This window comes from Biomphalaria glabrata, chromosome 1, assembly GCF_947242115.1.
Source record: "Biomphalaria glabrata chromosome 1, xgBioGlab47.1, whole genome shotgun sequence".
Taxonomy (NCBI): domain Eukaryota; kingdom Metazoa; phylum Mollusca; class Gastropoda; family Planorbidae; genus Biomphalaria; species Biomphalaria glabrata.
This window is the reverse complement of record NC_074711.1, coordinates 2,589,797-2,610,933: the sequence shown is the minus strand read 5'-3', so window position 1 is coordinate 2,610,933 and position 21,137 is coordinate 2,589,797. Positions and strand designations below refer to the sequence as shown.

The window sequence follows — 21,137 nt, the reverse complement described above, 5'->3', positions numbered from 1 at the left end:
CGATTCAATGAAATATGAAAAGTACAAAAGACGTTTCCGGTTCTACTCTATTTATAGAAAAAAATGTTTGTTTATTTTGAATTTGTAGTCCAGTGTCCAGTCTAGATATTCTAGGGTGAGAGAGGAATTATGCAGAAACTAGATCTAGAAATCATATAGATCTATATCTACCAAAGGTAACCTTGTAGTAGATCTAATCTAAATCTAGATTAATTAATTAAAACATTTGATCAGTTGAAGTTAATCTGAATGAATTCTGACTCCAACAAACTCAAACTGATCAAACTTGAAACTGTCTTGATCAAGTAACAAGTTCAAACAAGTTATGTTTTATTTAAATTATCATGACTTATGACTTATCAGTGAGTATTATAATAATACAATAATATATATCTAGTATTAGTCTTAGTGTCTATTAATATTAGAGACTAGATCTATCATCTAGATCTAAGATTAGTAGAAGTAGATCTATTATTATATTTAAATCATAATTATTAAAATAATTAAATATTATTTATTTAATATTTATTAGATCTATTACAATTTAATTTACAAACCAAATCTAGATCTATAATTCTTCTATATTCTACTATAGTATAGAGTATAGACATCTATACCTATATTTATATAGATCAGAAAATGAAAAGTGATTTACTGTGGACACAAGTCAATAGCTCTACACTAAAGCTAAATATATAATTATAATATAGACTCTAGATCTAGATTTCTAGAATCTAGATCTACTAGATAGATCTAGATTCTAGATCTAGTATGATCCAAAGACTTTGGCAAAGTAAAAAAACATATATATTTATTCACATTTTCACAAAACTTTTCATATAACACATTTAAAACCCATAAAATGATTGTCATGAGCTCATTATAAAATTCTATATTATTACCATCTGGAACATCAGGCTAAATAAATTAGAATCTTTTTGTAATCCCCCACCCTTTAAAAACATCTTTCTCAGTAAAAACACGTTGAAAGAAAGAAATTCCAGATGTTTAGCAAAGGGGAAGTATTGTAGATAAAGTTTTTTAAAAAATTAAAAACATCTATATAGTCTATAAACGAGAAAAAAAATATTTTAAAGCACTGACAATGCCAGCTTTAATAAGCACACTAGAACAAGGTCAAAAAAATGCTGGGGGGTGGGGGGGGGCACCTATATGGAGACAAATTCTGCCCCTAAAAATGTGATATTACATCATGTTTCTATGAAATGTAAAAGAAATTTTGCATTCATTTAAAAAAAAAAAAGGCATAATTGCTAGCCTGACTTTTTTTTATACTTGGTTGAACTTTGACTAGAAATCTTGTACGTCTAAAAGAACTTTTGACTATTTGAATATTCACATTTGACTAGAGTAACACCTTTAGTAAAATCACTAAATTTAGAAAGCCTTCAGGACAGAAGACACAAAAGTAAAGTAGCAATTATACATAAAACACTGAACCATAATCTTCAAATACAAAAACAAAATTTAATAAAATACTCTGAAAGACACAAAGATAAAGGCACATTCCTCATCCCATGTGCTAGGACAAATTTGTACAAATATTCCTTCTTCCCTAGTGCTATTAGAGCATGGAATGGGTTGCCTGAGCTAGCCAGGAAAGCCAGTGACTTGGTAGAATTTAAGTCATTCATTAATATGCATGACTAAATGCATGACGCATAGGATGTAATCATCTTCTTTTTTGAAGTAACGTCTGTATTATATAAGATAAGATAATAACTTTTTTGTTTTCTTTTGATTTTAGTGCATCATTAAACTAATTAAAGAAGCATTGACAGGCTATGGTCTAATTATCTTTAATTGACAATATGGAAAAGTCTCATATCAATAAAGTAAGTTTTGACTACAACAAGTTGCTTATTTATATTATATATTTTTTTTTAAATTTGGATTATACTGTGTGTGCCTAATTGCTTTGGCTGTTCTTTTTATCTGTCTCTCTCTTTATCTCTATCCCTCTCTTTATCTCTATCTCTCTCTATTTCTCTTTCTCTCCACATCTCTCTTGATCTCTATCTCTCTCTTTAGCTCTAACCACTTTCAATTTGATAATGGATAGTTGATGGTAGCAAATCTTTCCTTTACTCTACATAGTAACCCTAGTGCATTGTCTAGCAAGAGATTCTGTGTTGCACAACTGTAGAGCCATAGACAGGAAATATCAGTGTCCTAAATCCTAAGCTGAAACATTTTACTCTCAAGACTAATTGCTGTATATTCACATGATAACTGACTCTTTGAATTGCATAACATAGTTTTATTTTGTTTTAGCTGCTTTCAGATTTAATGGCTCAAAATGATAAACACATTTACTAGTGTCATGAACTAGGACCTACATGTGTTAATAACAACAGTAGGTCTGTGACATTATCATCTGGAAATCCATTTTTGTTTTAAGAAAAAAAAAGCTCATATAACTCCATTGGAATTAAATAAGATACCAGCTTTCCTTAGCTACCCATTGTCTTTATAGCTCTGAAAAGAGGAAAGATATAAAAGGACATGATGGAAAGAACGAGGCAGTCAGTTGTAAATTCTATTTAAGTATTCTCAGTGTGGATTTATTGATTCCACGTTACTGTACATTGTATTATTATATTTAAATAATTTTTTATGAATGCTCGTTATTTGAATAGAATCTGTTTAACTAAGAATAATCAAATTTCCATTTTTAATCTTATCTTTGAATTCCATTCATATGGACTCACATCATTGTGTGAATCACTTGAACTAGGACTACTTTTACTATACAACCTCAAACCCTACCAGCATGACAACTAGATTCTAATTAGTATCAAACTAATTACTATGCCTTTGTTTTATTTATGATAAGCTTTCATTTCATTTATTAACTTGAAGGCAACTAGTGCTGATGATCAGGGAGAGCCAGATTTTTATTCCCAACTTTATGATGATGCCTGGAGATCTGAGGACTCAGATGGTTAAGTAACTTTATGTTTAACTTCCTTAAAGATGTTAAAATTTAATAAGAACTCGCAACAGTTTTGCAAGTTATTCAATTTCTAATAGCCATCTACAAATTTGCAACACATTGCATTGATCAATGATGCTTTCCTACATAGTCCTTTGTTTTTTATACCTTAACTCAGCAGTTCTCAACCTTTTAAGCTCGGCGACCCCTTTTTACAACCACCCACTCTGCCGCGACCCCCCCCTTTGACACACACATACAGCAATAGAAGATTAGGCAATAACAATCCACATTTTTCGATGGTCTTAAGCGACCCCTGGCAAATGGTCAATCGACCCCCAAGTGGGTCATGACCCACAGGTTGAGAACCCCTGCCTTAACTGATAAGCTGGCATCAGAAGACTACAGAGTCTATATTAAATATTTTCCAACTCTGACTCAGTCAATCTCCTCAGTCTGTCTTGTAACATCTGCAGCCTAGATGCAGAAGCCTTGGTGATTGGTGAGGCTGTGACAGCCATTAACTCTTTGAGAGGCACTTGATGGAAGCACATGTTCTTTTGCTCAGTGAAATGCAATCTGTATTGCATTTAGATTAAAAGCTCTTGTCAGAGACTTACCAAAAACTGATTCAACAATGTGTCAGAGCCACTTGCTCTTGACTCTGTGGCATTTTACATCTTGAGAGAAGATCTTTTCCCTTTGCAACTTCTTGTGTGACTAAAGAGGCCAATCTTTGATACACACCTGCGGTCACAGGCTGGACATATGTAATCACCTGTCGCCGTCACAAAGACATTTGCTCTTGACTAGTCTGAAAATATTGATGCACATTTGCACCCAGGACTTTTTAAAGAAGATGTAAGCCACTCAACATTTCATTCAAAGTTGAAGTTAAAACTAATTTCTGATAGTTAAAGCAGACAAAAACTATGCTAGAGGCTAGCCCTGAGAATCTAATTTTTACTTAATTAATGGCGCTAATTCTTTTAGTTGGCAACAACACACTAGAGCATCAAATAGTTTGTGTATGTGTGTTGTAATGTTTGTTAATGGGGCATGGTGTCTGAGGGTTAAAACACTTAGGAAACTGAAGGGATCTCAGGTTCAAATCTCAGTGAAGACTTGGATTTTTAATTTCAGGATTTTAGGACACCCCTGAGTCCACCTAACTCAAATGTGTACCTGACAATAATTAGGGAAATTAAAGAGGGTTGGCCGTTGTCCTGGCTACATGACACCCTCATTAACCATTGATCATAGAAACAGATTACCTTTACATCATCTGCCCTATAGATCGCAAGGTCTGAAAGGGGGAACTTTTACTTTATGATTGTTGTGAAGTCTATTAGATCAACTTATACTAATGTAATTTTGAAAGTATGTGGTACCTACATGCTCACAACAGAATCTTACAATTTTTTTTTATAGGGACCACACTAAGTGAAGTTCCAGCTGATTACTTTGATAACAACCACACTGATGTAGCTGGAGGTCAGAACAATGACCTGGTCAGTAATGTCATCACTGAAGTGTCTCTAGACTTTCTCTCAGGAAGTCGTGCTGCTATAACCCTGCGACGACTGGATGACAGTGATGACTCCCAGACATCCTCAGACTCTGGAATCAAGACTATTCCCATCAGCAAAGGTTCCTACGCCAAGTATCCAGAGTCCACGGCTGGGCTTTCAGACAATGATTGGAATCCATACGGTACCGAGTCTGACTCAAATATTACACCACGTGTTGCTAGTAACAATGATGGTATCGTCAAACCAATGAGCTTGAGAGGATCGTTTCCTCTGTCCTTTAGTCCACAGATGAGCAGTACCGCTGTAGTCAAATCTGTCCCTGCCCTTGATTTGTTATGGGACATGAGTGACATCTCTGAAACCGCAGAAAGCAACACACAGTACACTCTTAAATCATATGCATCGTTAGATTCCTCTGTAACTTCCGAAGCCACTGACCCCCTCGTTAAAGACAAACAGGGCTCTGCATATGGATCAGAGGACCTCAATAAAACTTTTAGAAAGGAAGAGCTCTATGCTAAAACAGATAGCATTAAACAACAAAATAGTAGACTTCATGTACCAGGAGAAGATAATCAAAGTCAATATTTAGAAAAGGGAGTTAACTCCAAAGTTTCTAAGAATCATGCCACCATGGCTGTTGATTATGACTTGCTACAACGTGACTTACAGGAAATACAAGACAGTCTCCAGCGAACACTTGGCCCTGAATCTAAACAAAGACCACAACACCTGCCAACAGATGCAGACAGCACTAGATCGTCAGACTGTGAAATCATCCCCAGCACCACTGCCACTCCAGAGAAGCCCCAACCACTATGGGATATAGTTCCTTCCAGTGTGCTATTTAAGAGTAGGACTGTGTCTGGATTGCCCCCAAGACAGAAGCCCTACGGCTACAGTTCTGATGGTGATGAGGCTCATACCTCAGGAAGCAGTGACAAAATGGAGGACCATTCCGAGAACAACGGGATAGACTTCTATCGCTCAAATCAAAACGTAGCTAATGGAAGAGATACAAGCCTTATATCAACAGACCTAAGCAAGCAGACGACCTCGTGCAGACCTCCTCTCAAGTCTCCAGACAGTTTAGCTCTAGCAGAAAAAGTTTTGCGGATACTGTCCCAGGAAGACCTCGATCATCATGTGACTGGCATCCTGTCTGATGCGACGTCAAAAGATTTAAAATCCAAATATTCGTTCAGTTTACAAAACAGCTATTCATTTTCTAACGATGTCGATGACGCAGGCATGTTTGAATTGGGCGCGATTCGCAAAAAACTGGAATTGTCTGACATGAGCTCAAGTAAAGTCTCTGTTGGTGAGCCTACATCCAAAATGTCTGGTGTGGATGATATGACTCAGTTTGCCTCCAAACAAATGTTAGCAGCATGTGAGAAGTCTTTTCTTGAAAGTCGTGATATTAGACTTCCTCGGCAAGTGATTCAGTGCTACCCAGTCTTGGGTGATCACAATCCTAACCTCAACCTTGAAGATGCTGGTTCAAAGTTGCAAACTAACAGTGCTTGGTAAGTTTAGCTATGCTTTTTCTTCATTTATCGCTGATTTAAGGTCTTAAAATATTTTGTTATAGATGATTCTTTTATCTCTTGCTATGTCATCTCAGTCAACCAGATAGAGGGGATAGTACTCACGGAGTATCTGCACATACCGCTGATGTGAAAAGCAATGAGAATTCTATGCCATTGTAAGTATTGCAATAGTAATATCTGCTCTGCATTATTATCTGAATGTTAAAACATAGTTCAGAGTTATTTAACTTCATTTTGTATTTTACTTGTAGACCCAGCGCTGGAGAAGGAAGTGATGGCGCCGAAGCACACCCAGGTTCGTCTCTGGTTGCAGTTTATTGTTAGGTAGACAGGGAGAGTGCTTGCTTATTATGGAGACTTGAAGTCTATTTATTATTTAGTGCTAAAAATATGGCTTTTGGCACTGGAAAGTTTCAAATAAACAAATGCACTATCGATTGAAAAAACAGGGTAACAAGAGTAATAAATGTTTACTAGAGTGAAATATAAAATGCATACAATAAACTGGTCAACTCATGAACCCTTAGGAATACTAACGAAAGGAAAATTACTTTAACTTTAACAAAATAATAATATATTCATTATCTGTAAAACAAAACACATATTATATCAAAAATTGTCAAAACCATCAGAGTTTGCCTTTAAGACAGCAAAGTTTGTTTTTTTATCAAGATCTAGAAACCTTTTTACACAGTGTTACGGATGTGAAACATACAAATTTAATTCAAATGTATCAAGGTTATGTGGAAATAGTACATAAAAATGTTATATCTATATATTTTTTTTCTTTTTAAAGAAATATTTGTTATACATTAGTAATTACAGTTTGTCTTTTTTAAAAAATAATTTGTCTAATTAGCTGCCAAGATCTTTCAAATCTGTAGATACTATAATGGAACAAAAAATTTAACTCTTCAAATCTGTAGATACTATAATGGAACAAAAAAATTAATGCTTCAAATCTGTACATACTATATTGGAACAAAATAAATTAACTCTGATAATGTTTGCTTCTTGTCTAGTCTTACTGAGCCAACAAAAGAACAACAATCAGTCTCAAGACAATAGCCCTGTGTCAAGTGACTCGGACTGCAATTCAAGCAGATGGAAAGATAAATACAGACCTTATAAGTAAGTCTGTTTCTAGTATTGTTTTATACAGGTTTTTAAGAGTCCTTCTTTATATATTCAAGATATGTTGATCATGTAGAACAGGCAGTCGAAGTAGAGAAAGCTACCTAAACTGTTTGGCTATGGCTTGACCTAACAAAGGGGCTCAAGTTTGAATCCCAACTCGAGCAAGCAGGGTTATGTTTGCTGAGCGCCTAAATGCAGCATGGAAACCTCCCAGATACCCGGTCCCCCCCTTTTGGTCCACAAGAGATTATAACGCACCGAGTATGCTATAAGCCTTATAGATGTGCTATATTGAAGCATTGAAAAAAAAAAAAAAAAGCTGAATTGAAATGTCAGGATTTTCTTCTTGCTTTGAGAATCTTGTTGAGGGAAAAGCCCTGCTTAGTTGATTTCATTATTAAAAAACCCTAATCAGCCTGTATTCATAAATTCATCTAGACTAGACTTAAACCATTTTATTATTTTAGCTGATTAAGAATAGCATTACATTCAATTCTTTAGTTTGTGTCCTGTGATGTTCTTCTTTATAAGACTTTAAGAGGAAGAGGGAAGTAAATCTAAGTTTACACAAAAGTTAAAAAACAAGATTTTCAAACTTGAATCCCAAACCAAAAAAACAAACAAAATATTAACTCTTTAAAAAAAAAACAAAGCTTATCTAAGGGGAAGAACTCCGCACTTACAATTTTTCTCTCAAGAATGTAGAAGTTTATTTTCCCCTTTTCAATATCAATCAAAATAATGAACTACCAATAATTAATTGAGTAATTGGTTAATTTTTTAAAACAGATTCATGTTTTGTTAGGTGCAATTAATAATTCAACTTGATCTAAGAATGAGCGTGGAAAAAATAATGTGCAGGCCTACAATTATTTAAGGGGACAAAACCCAACACATTTAACCTTATCTGTGAATACTGAAGAATTTATTTCCTTTGTTTGTATCAACTATGAACAGCATAATTAATAACCAGTAATTAAATGACTTATTGGTTAATTTTTTTTTATTGATCTAAGTATGGTCTACGCCAAACGATAATTGTGCAAAGTTTCAACTTGATCCGTGAATGGGTGTGGGAGAAATAATGTGTTCAAACCTTTTACCAGACAGACAGAGTGAGTTGATAATAAGCTGTGTAATTATGGTTTATGGAACATCTTTCTATTTTTACATAAAAACCGTTCCTCTGTCTCCCAGTTTTATAATTATTAAATAAGTTGTTGGAACCAACCTATCAGTTGTTTCTTATTAGTTAGTAAACAATGTTTTTTAGTATTACGACTAAACCAGTGGTACTATAGAGTATATTTTTATATTTATTTAGGCCTCCAGGGTCCAAACAAGTCTACTACACTGAAAGTGATGCTGTATCAGTAGCTGATAGTGTCACTACAGTTGAAAGCAGCCACTTTGGTACACTTTTACTTTTATTTTATAGACTATGAGCACATTTTTATTCATGTTCATTTGGTTTAGTTCTTCTTTGTATTGCAAACTTTTTTTTTTGTAGTTGAGCTGAAGAATGTTTTGCAGTCTGTGTCATGGAAATGTAGTGGATTGTTTAGTGATCTATTTCATGTTGTTTGTACTTCATTATATACAATACAAAATTCATTGTTTCGTTAATTCTTTCCATGCACAGTTTTCAGAAAAAAAAAAAAAAACTTTTCCAGGAGAAACCAAAATTTTCAAGTTTCTAATTTTTAACATATATATATAAAAATATGACTTTATTTAAAGGGTGAATGAGTAGTGAACTATTATTTCATAGATCAAATTAAATAATCATGAAAAGAAATTTTAAACTGAAAGAAATTTTGTATTAGGTTGAAACAGAGTATGAAGGAATAAATAAAAAAAAAACATGCTGAAAGATTTAATCATTAAATATCACAAATCAATTAAAAAAAAATGTTCACATTTTTCACTTTCACCTTTGTTGACCATTCTATAAAATAGGATATTTAAAAATGTACTGTTAAAGCAATTTTTTTTATATGTCCAGTATCTAGTTGAAAATCAAAGCAAACGCCTGATAGTTATAGTTAAAAAGTTACAATATGTAATGACTCACCCCAATAGCCTCTCATTAAAATTATATATAGCCTTATTCTCAATCACTATTAATTTGTTCATACTCATCTGTCGGGTTCCTTTTTATTGCTTGACTTGGCTCATTAGGGGTTTACTTAATAATTACAATCAAGAACAATTAATGCTAAATATTATTATTATAGCTTTTATATAGCGCTACTTTCATGCTTATAGCATGCTCAGAGCGCTTTGGTCCAATCTCATTTGTGGACCAGTGGGGGGGATGGGGTATCTAGGAGTTGGTTTTCCGTGCTGCCTTTAGGCGCTCAGTAAACGCAACTCTGCCCGAGTCGGGTGTCGAACCTCGAGCCCCCTTCTAGGTAGCCAAGTTCAAGCGCACTTAGCCTCTCGACCACGCTTGATTCATGAAAGTTTATCCTTAACTAGCTTTTAAATACCCGGATGCATAGATGAGATGCCGAGTTAGAGCCCTGAATCTAGAATTCTATATGTTCGTCCGTGAGACTTTAACTTCAGATCCATGAATAACAAATAATACTTTAATATCCACTAGAGCACAAATAATACATGTTAATAAACAACCACCAGTCCAGGAAGCAACCTTCCTGGACCAGGGGACAGAACCTCGCTGACTAACACACTCTCTCGCACATTCAAGGACGACTAAATCATTCAGTTCATAACACGTGCAAGACTATTCACATTCAAACCTGGGAGTACATAAACAAGGGTATATAACTATCATACCAATATATCAACGTAACATATTCACTCTCGCCATACCTCCCCCCCTGACATCATCTTTTTTTAAAATTCTATAATTATATATATATGTGTTTTTTTTTCTCTAGTTGTTTTTATATCTTAAGATTTATCAATTATATGTATTGTTTTTCATGTAGGTTCAGATGATGCTAAAGGACCATTTCTTCCTGCATCAGTCTTAGGGAGCAGAGCAGATCCTCCCACGACTGCTGGTATATACAGCACCAGGAAATCTAACGATACTACACAGCCCACTCAGACTCTAGCTTCTATACCAGAAAAGGCAAACTCTGTAAGATCTCTTTCTTTTGATTGCTTATATTTTGTGTAGGCTTTTGAAATCTAGCAGAATTAGTCAAAAGCTGATTTTTCCCTTTGATGCCAAATAACAGGAAAATGGATTAAAGATACTTTTTTAAAAAACTGTTTCACAAAATATTTTCTATTACCTTTTTAATGGAGTGCATAATGCTGGGTGGTAAAGTGATTGGCTTTATAACTGATGGATTCAAATCTGGGTGAAGACTGGGATTTTGAATTTTTCAATTTTAAGACCTCCCTGGGTCTACTCAACTCCTTTGCCACCTGACATTGGTTAGGGAAAAGTAAAGGCAGTTGGTTGTTGTGCTAGCTACGTGGTGTCTTCTCTTGTTAACAATCAGTCCTAGAAACAGGGTGGCCTTTAAATAATATGCCCAATGAATTGCAAGGTCTGAAATGAGATCCTTTTTAAAACTGATTTGAGAATTATGATGATAAATGAACAACCACTTTCATTTTTTTTTCATTCCAATATTTCTTTGAGATGTCTAGATGTTTTAGAGAGCAGTTCTTATGGCTCATTACTATTGGCTGTCACCTCCTACCAACTTCTTTCGTTTACTTACAGGATGAGCAGGAGTCTGAAGGCAAGAGAGGAGCAAGCAGCCAATCAGATGCAGCCTCCTTTACCAGATCTGTGTCCAATCAAAGTGACAGGCAGACGCAGCAAAAGGCAGCAAGTGGTGCTGAAGAGAAGAACTCTGTTTCTGGAGCTGTTGGGTCAAGAAAACTGGACACTGAACAGCTGCAAGCACCAGAGGAATTTGTCATCAGACAAGGTCAACCCCAAATAATAAGGGGAGGTCAGGGTCCAACATTTGATAAAACGGATACTTCTAAAGCCAGAACTGGGGAAACTCTTGGCAGACGTCTGCTGTTGGAAAGGCCGGAAGTACTGGATGAAAAAAGGAGAAAAAACAGAAGCAGACATTTTGACTTTGAACTTAACAGCGGCCAATCTAGACATGTGTCTTACAGGAGCAGGTTCTCCCAAGATGGATCTCAAGCTGATTCAACCTCAAAGGTCAATAGTTCATCAATCAGAGATCCTTGCATTTCTGAAGCCTTTCATCGGGCTCTATCTCCGGAACTTTTACAATCTATTGGACGCCGTTCTCCTCTCCTAGGCAGCACAATAGAGGGATCTTTAGCTCAGCCTCCAGCGTTAAGCAGACCAAGCCATGATACGTTTTCGACCCAGAACAGCAGACCAACGACCAGAAGTATCCCTGTGCCTCCAACCTTTTTAGCCAGGGACAAAAGTCGTGAAAGGTCACGGAGAGATGAGGAGCTTGCCGAAAGCAGACGCTACATTTCAAAGGAAGATAAAGAGAAGCCATTCATCCAAGGGCAGGGAAGGAGACAAGCCTGGGATGACAGAGACCTTTCAGTTGAGGCACCAAATGACCATCAAGAACACGGGCATGGACCGGTCAGCTCCGATAACTGGGCCCGAGAGGCAAAATCCTCCTCACCCTTGGGCACATCCCAAGAACCGCAACCAAGAAAGCACGCTGAAATAGGTGAATTTCAATCAAGACTGAAAGAGAGCGGAAAGGCATTTGTTGGAAGGTAAAGTATTTGACTACTGAAACTCTTAGCTTTTTTAATGTTAGTTTTATGCAGCTGTCTTATTACCTTAAACAGAACTAAATTAAAACCTTTAATTAGAGCTATGCTGTTTTTTTGAGTCCTTTAAAAGTCTATGTAAAAAGAAATGGACCAGCTATTTATTCCCGAGTCTAATGTAAAAAGAAAATGTAAAACAGAATATACCAGCCATTAGTTCTGAAGTCTAATGTTTACATAATTATTTGAACAAGCTACCGAATGGTTCTTAGTGATAATTGTCAGAGTAGGATTTGCAATGCAAGTAATCCAAAGGTTTTGATGGTTCTATTTGACCTGTAAAGAGTTTAATTCTCGCAGACTTTGGGTGGATGCCTGGTTATGTGGTATGCACCCCTGTACTGTGGCCTTGATGGTCTCAGGTTTGAACCCTGCCCACCGCCATCCATCACTGTCCTGCTGGAGCTTTGGGCTAGGATGTAATAATCTTCAATTCTGAAGGAACACCAAAAACATTTAAAACATAAACATTCAAGAAATTTTTCCAGTAAAATGATGGCTATTCAAATTAACTTGGACCTAAGGTAATGTAAGATCAGGATTGCTGCCTGGTCATGTCATTGGGACTGTCATCAGGATTGTTCAAAGTTCAAATTTCTGCCTGCTTCGACCCTATGCCTTCTTGCAGAAGGCTTGGGCTAGCATGTAATATTCTTTGTTTCTGAATTCTGAAGACGCATCAGAAACTTATAAACTTATCAAACCTCTTCAACAAAAAAAAAACATTTACAATAGTCTCCTAGTTTACAGGTTTACTGTAGAAATATGATGTAAAAAGATGCAAAAATAATCTTTAGTTTGTCGTAAAGTACTGATTCTGTTTAAACCAATGTTAATTGAATTCACTGTTTCATATGTAGGGGTGTTGAATTAACTCTGGATGGAATGAGTACAGATAGCCAGGATACAGAGCTAGACCATGAGCCAGTCAGCCAAAGAGCTAAGCTGTTGACCCATGCATTGGCCCAAGACACAGAGTTTCATATGCCCCAGGATATTGACAGGCTTTGGGAGAAGTTTCTGGCTGCTAATCAGTCAGTGGACAGCACATTAGACAGCGCTAGAGTAGAGGATGTGGCTGACCTCCTAAGGAATCCTGCCAGGCATCTGATCTCTAAATACATGAGAGAGAGAGAAGAGTATCGCATCCAGAGGCTAGAGAGAAGTGAAATGGAAATGGAAAAGAAGAGAAAAGAACTAGAAAAACTTGGACATGGCCGCTCTAAAAGCAAACCTGTCTCCAAAACTTCAGTCAAAAAAGCCTCATTAGCTAACCAAAAAGACGGAAATATACAAAATGGAGATGGGGTGTCTGAAAGGTTGTTCTCAATTATTGAAGATGCCAGTTTTGAGCAATCCCCCGGCAAAACTGAATCATCGCTAAAGCAGAAAGTGCCGAGACAGCAGCATCTTATTGATCCAGACATGATGAAACTAAGAGACCGCATCACCAATCAGCGCAGAAATGCTGAAAAAGAGGCTCAGAGAAAGCAGCAGAAGCTGGAGAAGCTGAAAAAGCTTGAGCATTTGTTGATAGCCAAAAAACAAGGGAAGATAAGCAACCACACTTTTGACAGACACTTGGAAGACATTTCTTTGTCCAGCTCCGATAAATCAGATTCAAGCCTGAGCTACAACGCAGATTCAAAGATTCCATCAGCCAATCCAAAATGGAAGGACAGTGGGGACACTACACCGCTGTCCAATGAAAGCACCACAGTGAAGGACAGCAGCACTGATATGTTGAGCTGGAATGCTGAAAAGATGAAAAGACTACAATCAGACAAACCCAAGAAATCTAAAGCTCAGCAAAAAGAAATGGGGAAAGACAAAGGACGTCATGCTCATTATGACCAGCGAAAGTTGTTTCAACTTGTCAGCGATGGCTACTTGACACCGGACGAAGCATATGAACTGTGCTTTCAGAGAAACCACAGCAATGTTGATCTGGGAAGTGAAAGTTCAAAGGGATGTAATAATGACAAAAGTTACAACAGCTCTAAGCCACATCAACTCTACTCCCCATATACGAGGAATCACAAACAGGTATGAATGTACTAAGTTCATATATATCTTGTATATGTTTGGAATATAATTATATATTTAAACCTTTGTTCCTCTGTCAATCAAATCATTAAATACAACTCAACTATCTGATATAAACATTTCACATGCAACCTTAGAATGAATCTGGTGTGAATGTATATTTTGTTTTCTATAGTTATAATTATTATATATAGTATATATTACGAACCGACGAGCGGCTTTTTTTCTGAGCCTCGCTCTCTGTCACTGTGAAAGTTACATGGGGTAACTCTAGTCCGACTTGCAGAAATAAAAGAGTTATCTTTCCATGACTTTTTCATCGTGGTGCCCCGCTTGTTTGGGCCACGAAGAGAATTATATAGAGATTTTTTTTGTGGTCTCATGTACTAATTGTAAGACAAAATTCATTACCGGTATGGATAATAGAGATTATTATTATTATAAATCTTTGAAAAAGATTTATTTTAAGCACTAATATATATGTTTTCATTATTAAAGATGTATCAACAACATCCTGTTCCGAGGCTGAAACTTTCTCCTCGTGTTGATCTGAAGCTACAGAGTAAAAAACATCAGCCTTCAAGCAGCACTGCTGAGGTAGCAGCAGCCATACATTCCAGAAATTATATTCAGTCCAAATCTTCAAAACCATTCCCTCGTGAAAAATCTTTTGAGTCTCCAGACGAAGAAAGCAGCAGAACAATACTCTCTGATGATGTCAGCTCTATCCACGATGACAGGCAGTCATGTGAGACTTCTGACAGTTTGCAGGAGTTTTCTTTCCAGCCTAACTCCCATAAGTATCCACCAGCAAAACAGTCCTTCAGGCAGGACCTTCGAGGCTCGCACAGAATAAACAAACAAGATGCTAGGAGAAAGAAACAAGGTCAAAGTGCGTCAGAGAATGAACCTCCACGTAAGTAGAGTTACTGACAATAAAGATTATTATTATTATTATGTTAGAAATGAACGAGTAGTCATTCTCTGGCGCTGCCAGGGTCGAGTTTCGCTAAAGAGAAACAAAATTCATCGTAGTCCCTTTAACAGTTTCCACTGAGGAATTTTCTGGTGATGTGGCAGGTCTGCAGCAGTACCGCCCTCTGAATGGTGGCTGAATTATTATTATTATTATTATTATTATTATTATTAGAAAAGCCAGCCATCTTGGAACGTCCATTTACTTACTTACTTAGATTTAGATCCTCCTGCGCCATCCGACGCATTGGGCCGCAAGCTGTCTCCACAAAGATCTGGCAATGTCTGAAGCCTCCTCCCACCTGGCGTCCACTGCTCTGAGGTCCTCCAAGAAAGCGTGGCGCCAAGTTTTACGAGGACGCTCTTTTTGCCTTTTCCTCATACTGGCTTCTATGTCTTTGCAACTCTTGTGATGCTCTGTCACAACCTCACTGAGAGGTCGACACCCAATTCAGCCTAGGATTTCCTCGTTTGTGACCCATTTATTGTAAGTTATTGTCATCCATTAAACAGGGTAAAACAAATAATATAGAATTATGTACATTGCAGAGTTTCTACCTAAGAAAGGAATAGCATGGCAGATACCTGTGAGTAAAGAAGCTCAACAAGAAACAAAATCTAAACATCCTGTGTACCAATCCAAGGTTCAGCCTCTTAAGGAAAGACCAGGTTTTAACAACCCACAAGCTCTCAAGCCCCACCCAGACTTACTAGTGGGTAAACCCAGAAGTGAAATCTCTATTTGGGAGACAAAAGATCATCCTGAGGGAATTCCCCGAAAGCTGTGGGAAAAGGTGAGCTCTGACTTATATGTTAAGCTCTTTTTTTTTATGTAAAATGATAAGTTTAAATAATTAATTATTCAAGGAAAACTCCTTCTCAAATATTTTTTTTTATATAGAAATTGAGAGAATAAAATTGTTATCATCATCCAATTATTATTTTTTTCAATAATAATGTTCAAATGTATTAAATAATAAAAGACAAAACAATAATTTTTCTTAAGCCTATACATTTTGGATTTGTGACCCCAAAGAGCAATGTTCACAAAAGCTTCAAACTAATGCGGTAAAAATTTTGTTTATACTTGGCATTGATTTATTGGGGTACACATTAACTAGAAGAGCCCACCATTTTGACTTGGATTTTTTTTGTTTGAAAAATCGCTAATAAGAAATTACTATTAAAATGATATTTTTGGGCTGCATTTAAATTAGGTGAATTTTTTTTTAAAGTTACATTTCATTTCTAATTGTAATGTTAATTAGAAGTTATGGTTCTGAAGCTGCTGTGGTTGAATTCCAAGAGAAATTGAACCAATAATTGTCATTGTGAGAATCTAGTGCAGAACTATTAAAACTAGTAATTATTCTAAACGGCTACTGGGGACCAAATTTTTAATTAGAAGAAAATGTAGGGAAATAAGGGACAGCAACTGACTATAGTACAAACAAAGGATCTTCTAATTAAACAAATCTGCGTAGCAGCAACACAGTGCCATGTGATTAAACCACTAGACCATCCAGATTTGAAAGCATGCACTTACCACCAAGAATCACATGCTCCACCCCAACCTCCACCAACAATCTAAATAGAACTGACACACAAATAGCTTTTAGACATATATAGGACAAACAATGGCACTGTTTTAAATGTATATTTTTAAATATGAAAAAAAAAAGATCTTTCTGATCACAAGCATTTGTAAGGATGCACCTGTAACGTCGAGGTCAACAGTCATTACCACCCGACTCTGTTTTGGGCATTCCACTCTATGTCCATCCTGCCATCTTTGCTTCAAACTCTTGTTCTACATACTAATCTTTTCATTGTTTGCTTTAGTTTCCAAGCCTTTCCCTTCCCCTGTGGGTTCCAGTCCAAAGCCTGTTTTGCAATATTTGTGTACATCTTTTTATATACAGATATTTTTTTATGACACTTCTGTTTTTGGTCTTGCCTGTATGGTCTGTAGGTTGTCCAACATGACCCACTAGCCAGTAAAATCAACCATTGGGAGGTTGACCCACTGAAAGACAAAGTGCAGTACATACTGGACAGACAGATAGGGGAAGATATGCAAGCATCTTCTGACAAAACTGGACAGGTCTTATCACTGCAGGTAAGCCATCCCAACATATCACTTTAATTCTGTTTTAGCACTTGATTTTTCAAACTCAATAATCAGCTCAACATTAGATTAGAACTACAAACAATTAATTATAAAATAATTCTCTTAAAAACTAGTTTGATACTAACTTAAACAAATGTCGAACAGAGGTTTTAACAAGTATGTGATTAGGCTGTAAGTAAAGTTCCCCTTTCAGACCTTGCGATCTATAGGGCAGATGTTATGGTTATCTGTTTCTTTGGCCAACGGTTAATGAGCAGCATGTCATGTGGCCAGCAAAACAACCAACGGCCTTTATTTTCCCTAACTAAGGTCATCTACCCATTAGAGTTGGGTGGACTCACGGGTGCCCTAAAAATCCCAGTTTTCACCAAGATTTGAACTTAGGACCCCATGTTCGGAAGCTAAGCACTTAACCACTCAGCCACCATGACCAATTAGGCTGTAGCGAATTATTAAGTGTCCAACAGAGGCCTAAACAAATATGTGATTATGCTTAAGTGAGCTGACTTCGACTTACTAAGTGAGCTGAGAGCTGACAAAAATAAAAGGCTTCCTGTACTTTGAGATTCATAAACAAATGTATTGCTGTTCTGTGAGATGATTTTTTCTTGTAAAACATCAACCTAATGGAATCAATAATATTTAGAACGGCTGGCTTTCTATTTGACCTTTGAACTAAATTATTTACATTTCCTATTTCTCAAATCTCCTTAGGATTGTTTCTTGTCCAAGAAGCAAAGTTTTATTTCCAAATGTCGAGAGAGACAAAAGCGTATAGCACTGGCGCGTGAAAACAGACACTTCCAGGAATGTTTGCGGCTGGAAAGAGAGGCACTGTTTGGAGAACAAGACCGAGGAGCACCATCCAATCTATTTGCTCATCCTTACAGTGGTAGGTTAATCCTTATTAAACAAAAAGTACTCTCACACATGGGATCATCCTTACAGTGGTAGGTTAATCCTTATTAAACAAAAAGTACTCTCACACGTGGGATCATTCTTACAGTGGTAGGTTAATCCTTAGTTAAACAAAAGTACTCTCACACATGGGATCATTCTTACAGTGGTAGGTTAATCCTTAGTTAAACAAAAGTACTCTCACACGTGGGATCATCCTTACATTGGTAGGTTAATCTGTAGTTCAATAAAGTACTCTTACACTTGGGATCATTTCATTTTGTTAAACATTGTTCCTTTGATTTTACATATTACTAATTATGTGCCTAAATGTACTAATTTCAAAAACATCTGACTCTCTTGTAGATAATCTGTTCCAACCTAAGCGAAGAGTATTGACAAAACAAGAGATGAAGGAATTGACATCTAAGTAAGTTTATTTTTTGTCAGAACTTTTTGCCTAAATATCACCCTTTTTTTGATTTGTTTCATGATTGATCCATCCAAGTTTTTGTTACTTTTTCTTTAAGCTTTTTTTAAACTCCATTCAGGAAGAGGCATTACTATGCTTTCTTTTTACTTTAAAACAAAATGATGTACAGGAGAAATAAATAAACATGAGATGTGTTGTGATAGAAAAGAGACAGTTTCTTAGTTTTCTTCAATATAATTTATTTTTATTTAGTATGGCGTTTCATCGCTTCAATCTGTCTTTTGTTCGTTTAGATTAAAGAATAGTATTCTCTCCCCTGAATATGTTCTTTTTCTTGAAAAGGGTTAAACTTATAACATCCAATTTTCAGTTTTGAAATTTAGTTTTATGCAAAGGGAGTTTCACTTTTGTAAAAAAAATGCTTAGTAATTTTGTACATTTTTTAAAATCAAGGTTAAAGTAAAGAAAATAATTAAATTAAAAAAAGAAAAATCTAAATAAAACATTGATTGTCATTTGTAAAAATATATATTATCATTATCAAATATTTTAGAACAGATCAAAGCCTCATCTTCTGTCCATGAGGAGGGGTGGTGGCTGAGTGGTAAAGCGCTTGGCTTCCTGGTAAAGACTGGGATTTTTTAATTTTGGGATCTTTGAGCGCCTCTGAGTCCACCCAGCTCTAATGGGTACCTTCCATTAGTTGAGGAAGAGTAAAGGTGGTTGGTTGTTGTGCTGGCCACAGGACACCCTCGTTAACCATAGGCCACAGAAACAGATGACCTTTACATCCGCTGCCCCATAAATCACAAGGCCTGAAAGGGGAACTTTACTTAACTTACTATCCATGAGGTATTGCAGACATTATTTGAAAAAAAATATAGCAACAAGGGATCTTGGTGGCTGAGTGGTAAATCGCTTGGCTTCCGAACTGAGAGGTATCGGGTTCAAATATTGGTGAACACTGGGATTTTTTAATTCGGGATTTTAAGGACACCCCTGTGTCCACCCAACTCTAATGGGTACCTGAATTAAGTTGGGGAAAGTATAGATGGTTGGTCGATGTGCCACCACATGACACCATGCTCCTTAACAATTGGCCAAAGAAACAGATGACCTTTACATCAACTGCCCCATAGATCTGAAAGGGGGTGGGTACTTTACTTTTTACTTTACTAAAGCAACTAACTGAAAACAGCTGTGCCCACTAGAATTAAGAAACAAGTACCAAAGTCAAACATTATATTTATTTTAGTTTTCATGAATTATATGTAATGCTTTGAGAATTCATTGAATGACACTAAATATGAAGTAGTTACAGACAAGTGATTGTGATCTGATGGTTCGACCCACATTGTTCTTGTTATTCACAAAGTATTCATGCTAACCTCTGTGTTCAGTTTTTTTTTTTTTTGCAAGTCTGCTGTTTCTTGACTTTATCTCTAATGACTTCGTTTCCTCTCAGACGGTACAAGAAACTTCCTGAAGTCTTGGAGAAACAAGCCAACAGTAAACGCAGCGAAGAGATGAAGACTAATAGACTCAGACTGAAACTTTTCAACAGGGTTTGTTGAGCTAGGTTTTTTATTTTGTAGCCTTGGTTTATTCAGTAAGCTTTAAACCATACTGGTTTCAATTGATTCATTCAGTAAGCTCTTCACTTGTAGATTTGCTTCATTCTGTGTTGATCTACTAACTTTATATTTGTAAAAAATTTTATTTGACTTTAGAAAGTTCAAAGAGATTCCAGAGCCAAATACAGTCAAAGATTACACCAGTGATGGCGACAGTGGAGCCCTGGCCACGGAAGTCAAAAACAAGTTTCCTGATGAAGACGAATGTATACAAGCCTGATTAATATGCTAAAATTTGTATCCACAAATAATACAGTAGTTCTAGAGTTTTGTTTTATTTACAAAATTATAAAATTATTATTATTTTTTTTTAATCTTTTTAATTTTGTCCTCTCTCATTATGTTATTGATACAATCAATATTGCTGAAGTAATTAAGGGTTCCTTCGTTAGGTTATTTATAATATTTATGGTGGCTCATTTCTGTGTTTTTATTGTGCACTTTTAGATGCATTGATTCAAAAGTCTTATGCAATATCTTGCATTTGTTCCATTCATTTTTCTTACTTAATATAATTTCAGTTTTTTTATTTTTTACCAACTGGGCTAAGTAGAAATAAAATGAATGTCCTTGGGCCTATTTATTTTTTTAAAGCTTTTCTATAGACTCAAAGATTGACAGGGGAAAAAGTTACACAAATTTTACTATTTAAAGCTTAGACAAAAATTTTAGATTGTAAAGCTTCGACAGACATTGGAAATAGACCTTGTTTACATTGAAAGCTACTTGCATCTTGGATTATTTCAAAATAGTATTGACATTATTACCATGTATAATATATTTACTATTGTTTTTTGTATCATTACATTTATTTATTTATCTTGTATGTGATCCGTCCACACTATTGGAGCTTACTGTAAAGATAATTATCTTTATTAGATGAGAGCTCCATCAGCACATGACTTTGATATTTGTACTTAACCTAAATTAGAACACAAGTAATAAAGTTTTTCTTATCTGTTGTTTATTTTTTCTGGTTGAGTCTGAAGTTATTAACATTGGCTTTACAACAAGGATTCTGAAACTAAAAACTAAGAGTCTAGTTGTTGTTTTTTTTACTACTTTTTAAAACT

At 35.9% G+C, this 21,137-nt stretch overlaps 1 protein-coding gene across 2 annotated transcripts; it reads left to right on the top strand.

The window, feature by feature from the left end:
• The first annotated feature begins 45 nt into the window (after positions 1-45).
• Positions 46-21,031, top strand: LOC106062681 (uncharacterized). Of its 2 annotated transcripts, none has more exons than XM_013220982.2 (18): positions 46-176; positions 1,769-1,856; positions 2,884-2,965; positions 4,388-6,017; positions 6,116-6,196; positions 6,293-6,336; positions 7,064-7,172; positions 8,503-8,591; positions 10,136-10,290; positions 10,888-11,891; positions 12,809-13,994; positions 14,493-14,910; positions 15,519-15,763; positions 16,942-17,088; positions 17,815-17,992; positions 18,364-18,427; positions 19,896-19,995; positions 20,161-21,031. In XM_013220982.2, the coding sequence occupies exons 2-18, from the start codon at positions 1,833-1,835 to the stop codon at positions 20,209-20,211; spliced, it is 5,607 nt and encodes a 1,868-aa protein (XP_013076436.2). In that variant the 5' UTR covers positions 46-176; positions 1,769-1,832; the 3' UTR covers positions 20,212-21,031. The 2 variants fall into 2 exon arrangements, with proteins under 2 accessions (XP_013076436.2, XP_013076437.2); XM_013220983.2 differs by lacking the exon at positions 46-176 and adding an exon at positions 220-362.
• The last annotated feature ends 106 nt before the right edge of the window (positions 21,032-21,137 follow it).

Bases quoted from the DNA above. Each gene is read 5' to 3' on its own strand.
- LOC106062681 (XM_013220982.2), top strand. From the start codon at position 1,833: ATGGAAAAGTCTCATATCAATAAA. The intron at 6,337-7,063 runs GTTCGTCTCTGG...CTTCTTGTCTAG, and splicing joins TGGCGCCGAAGCACACCCAG to TCTTACTGAGCCAACAAAAG. The intron at 18,428-19,895 runs GTAAGTTTATTT...GTTTCCTCTCAG, and splicing joins ATGAAGGAATTGACATCTAA to ACGGTACAAGAAACTTCCTG.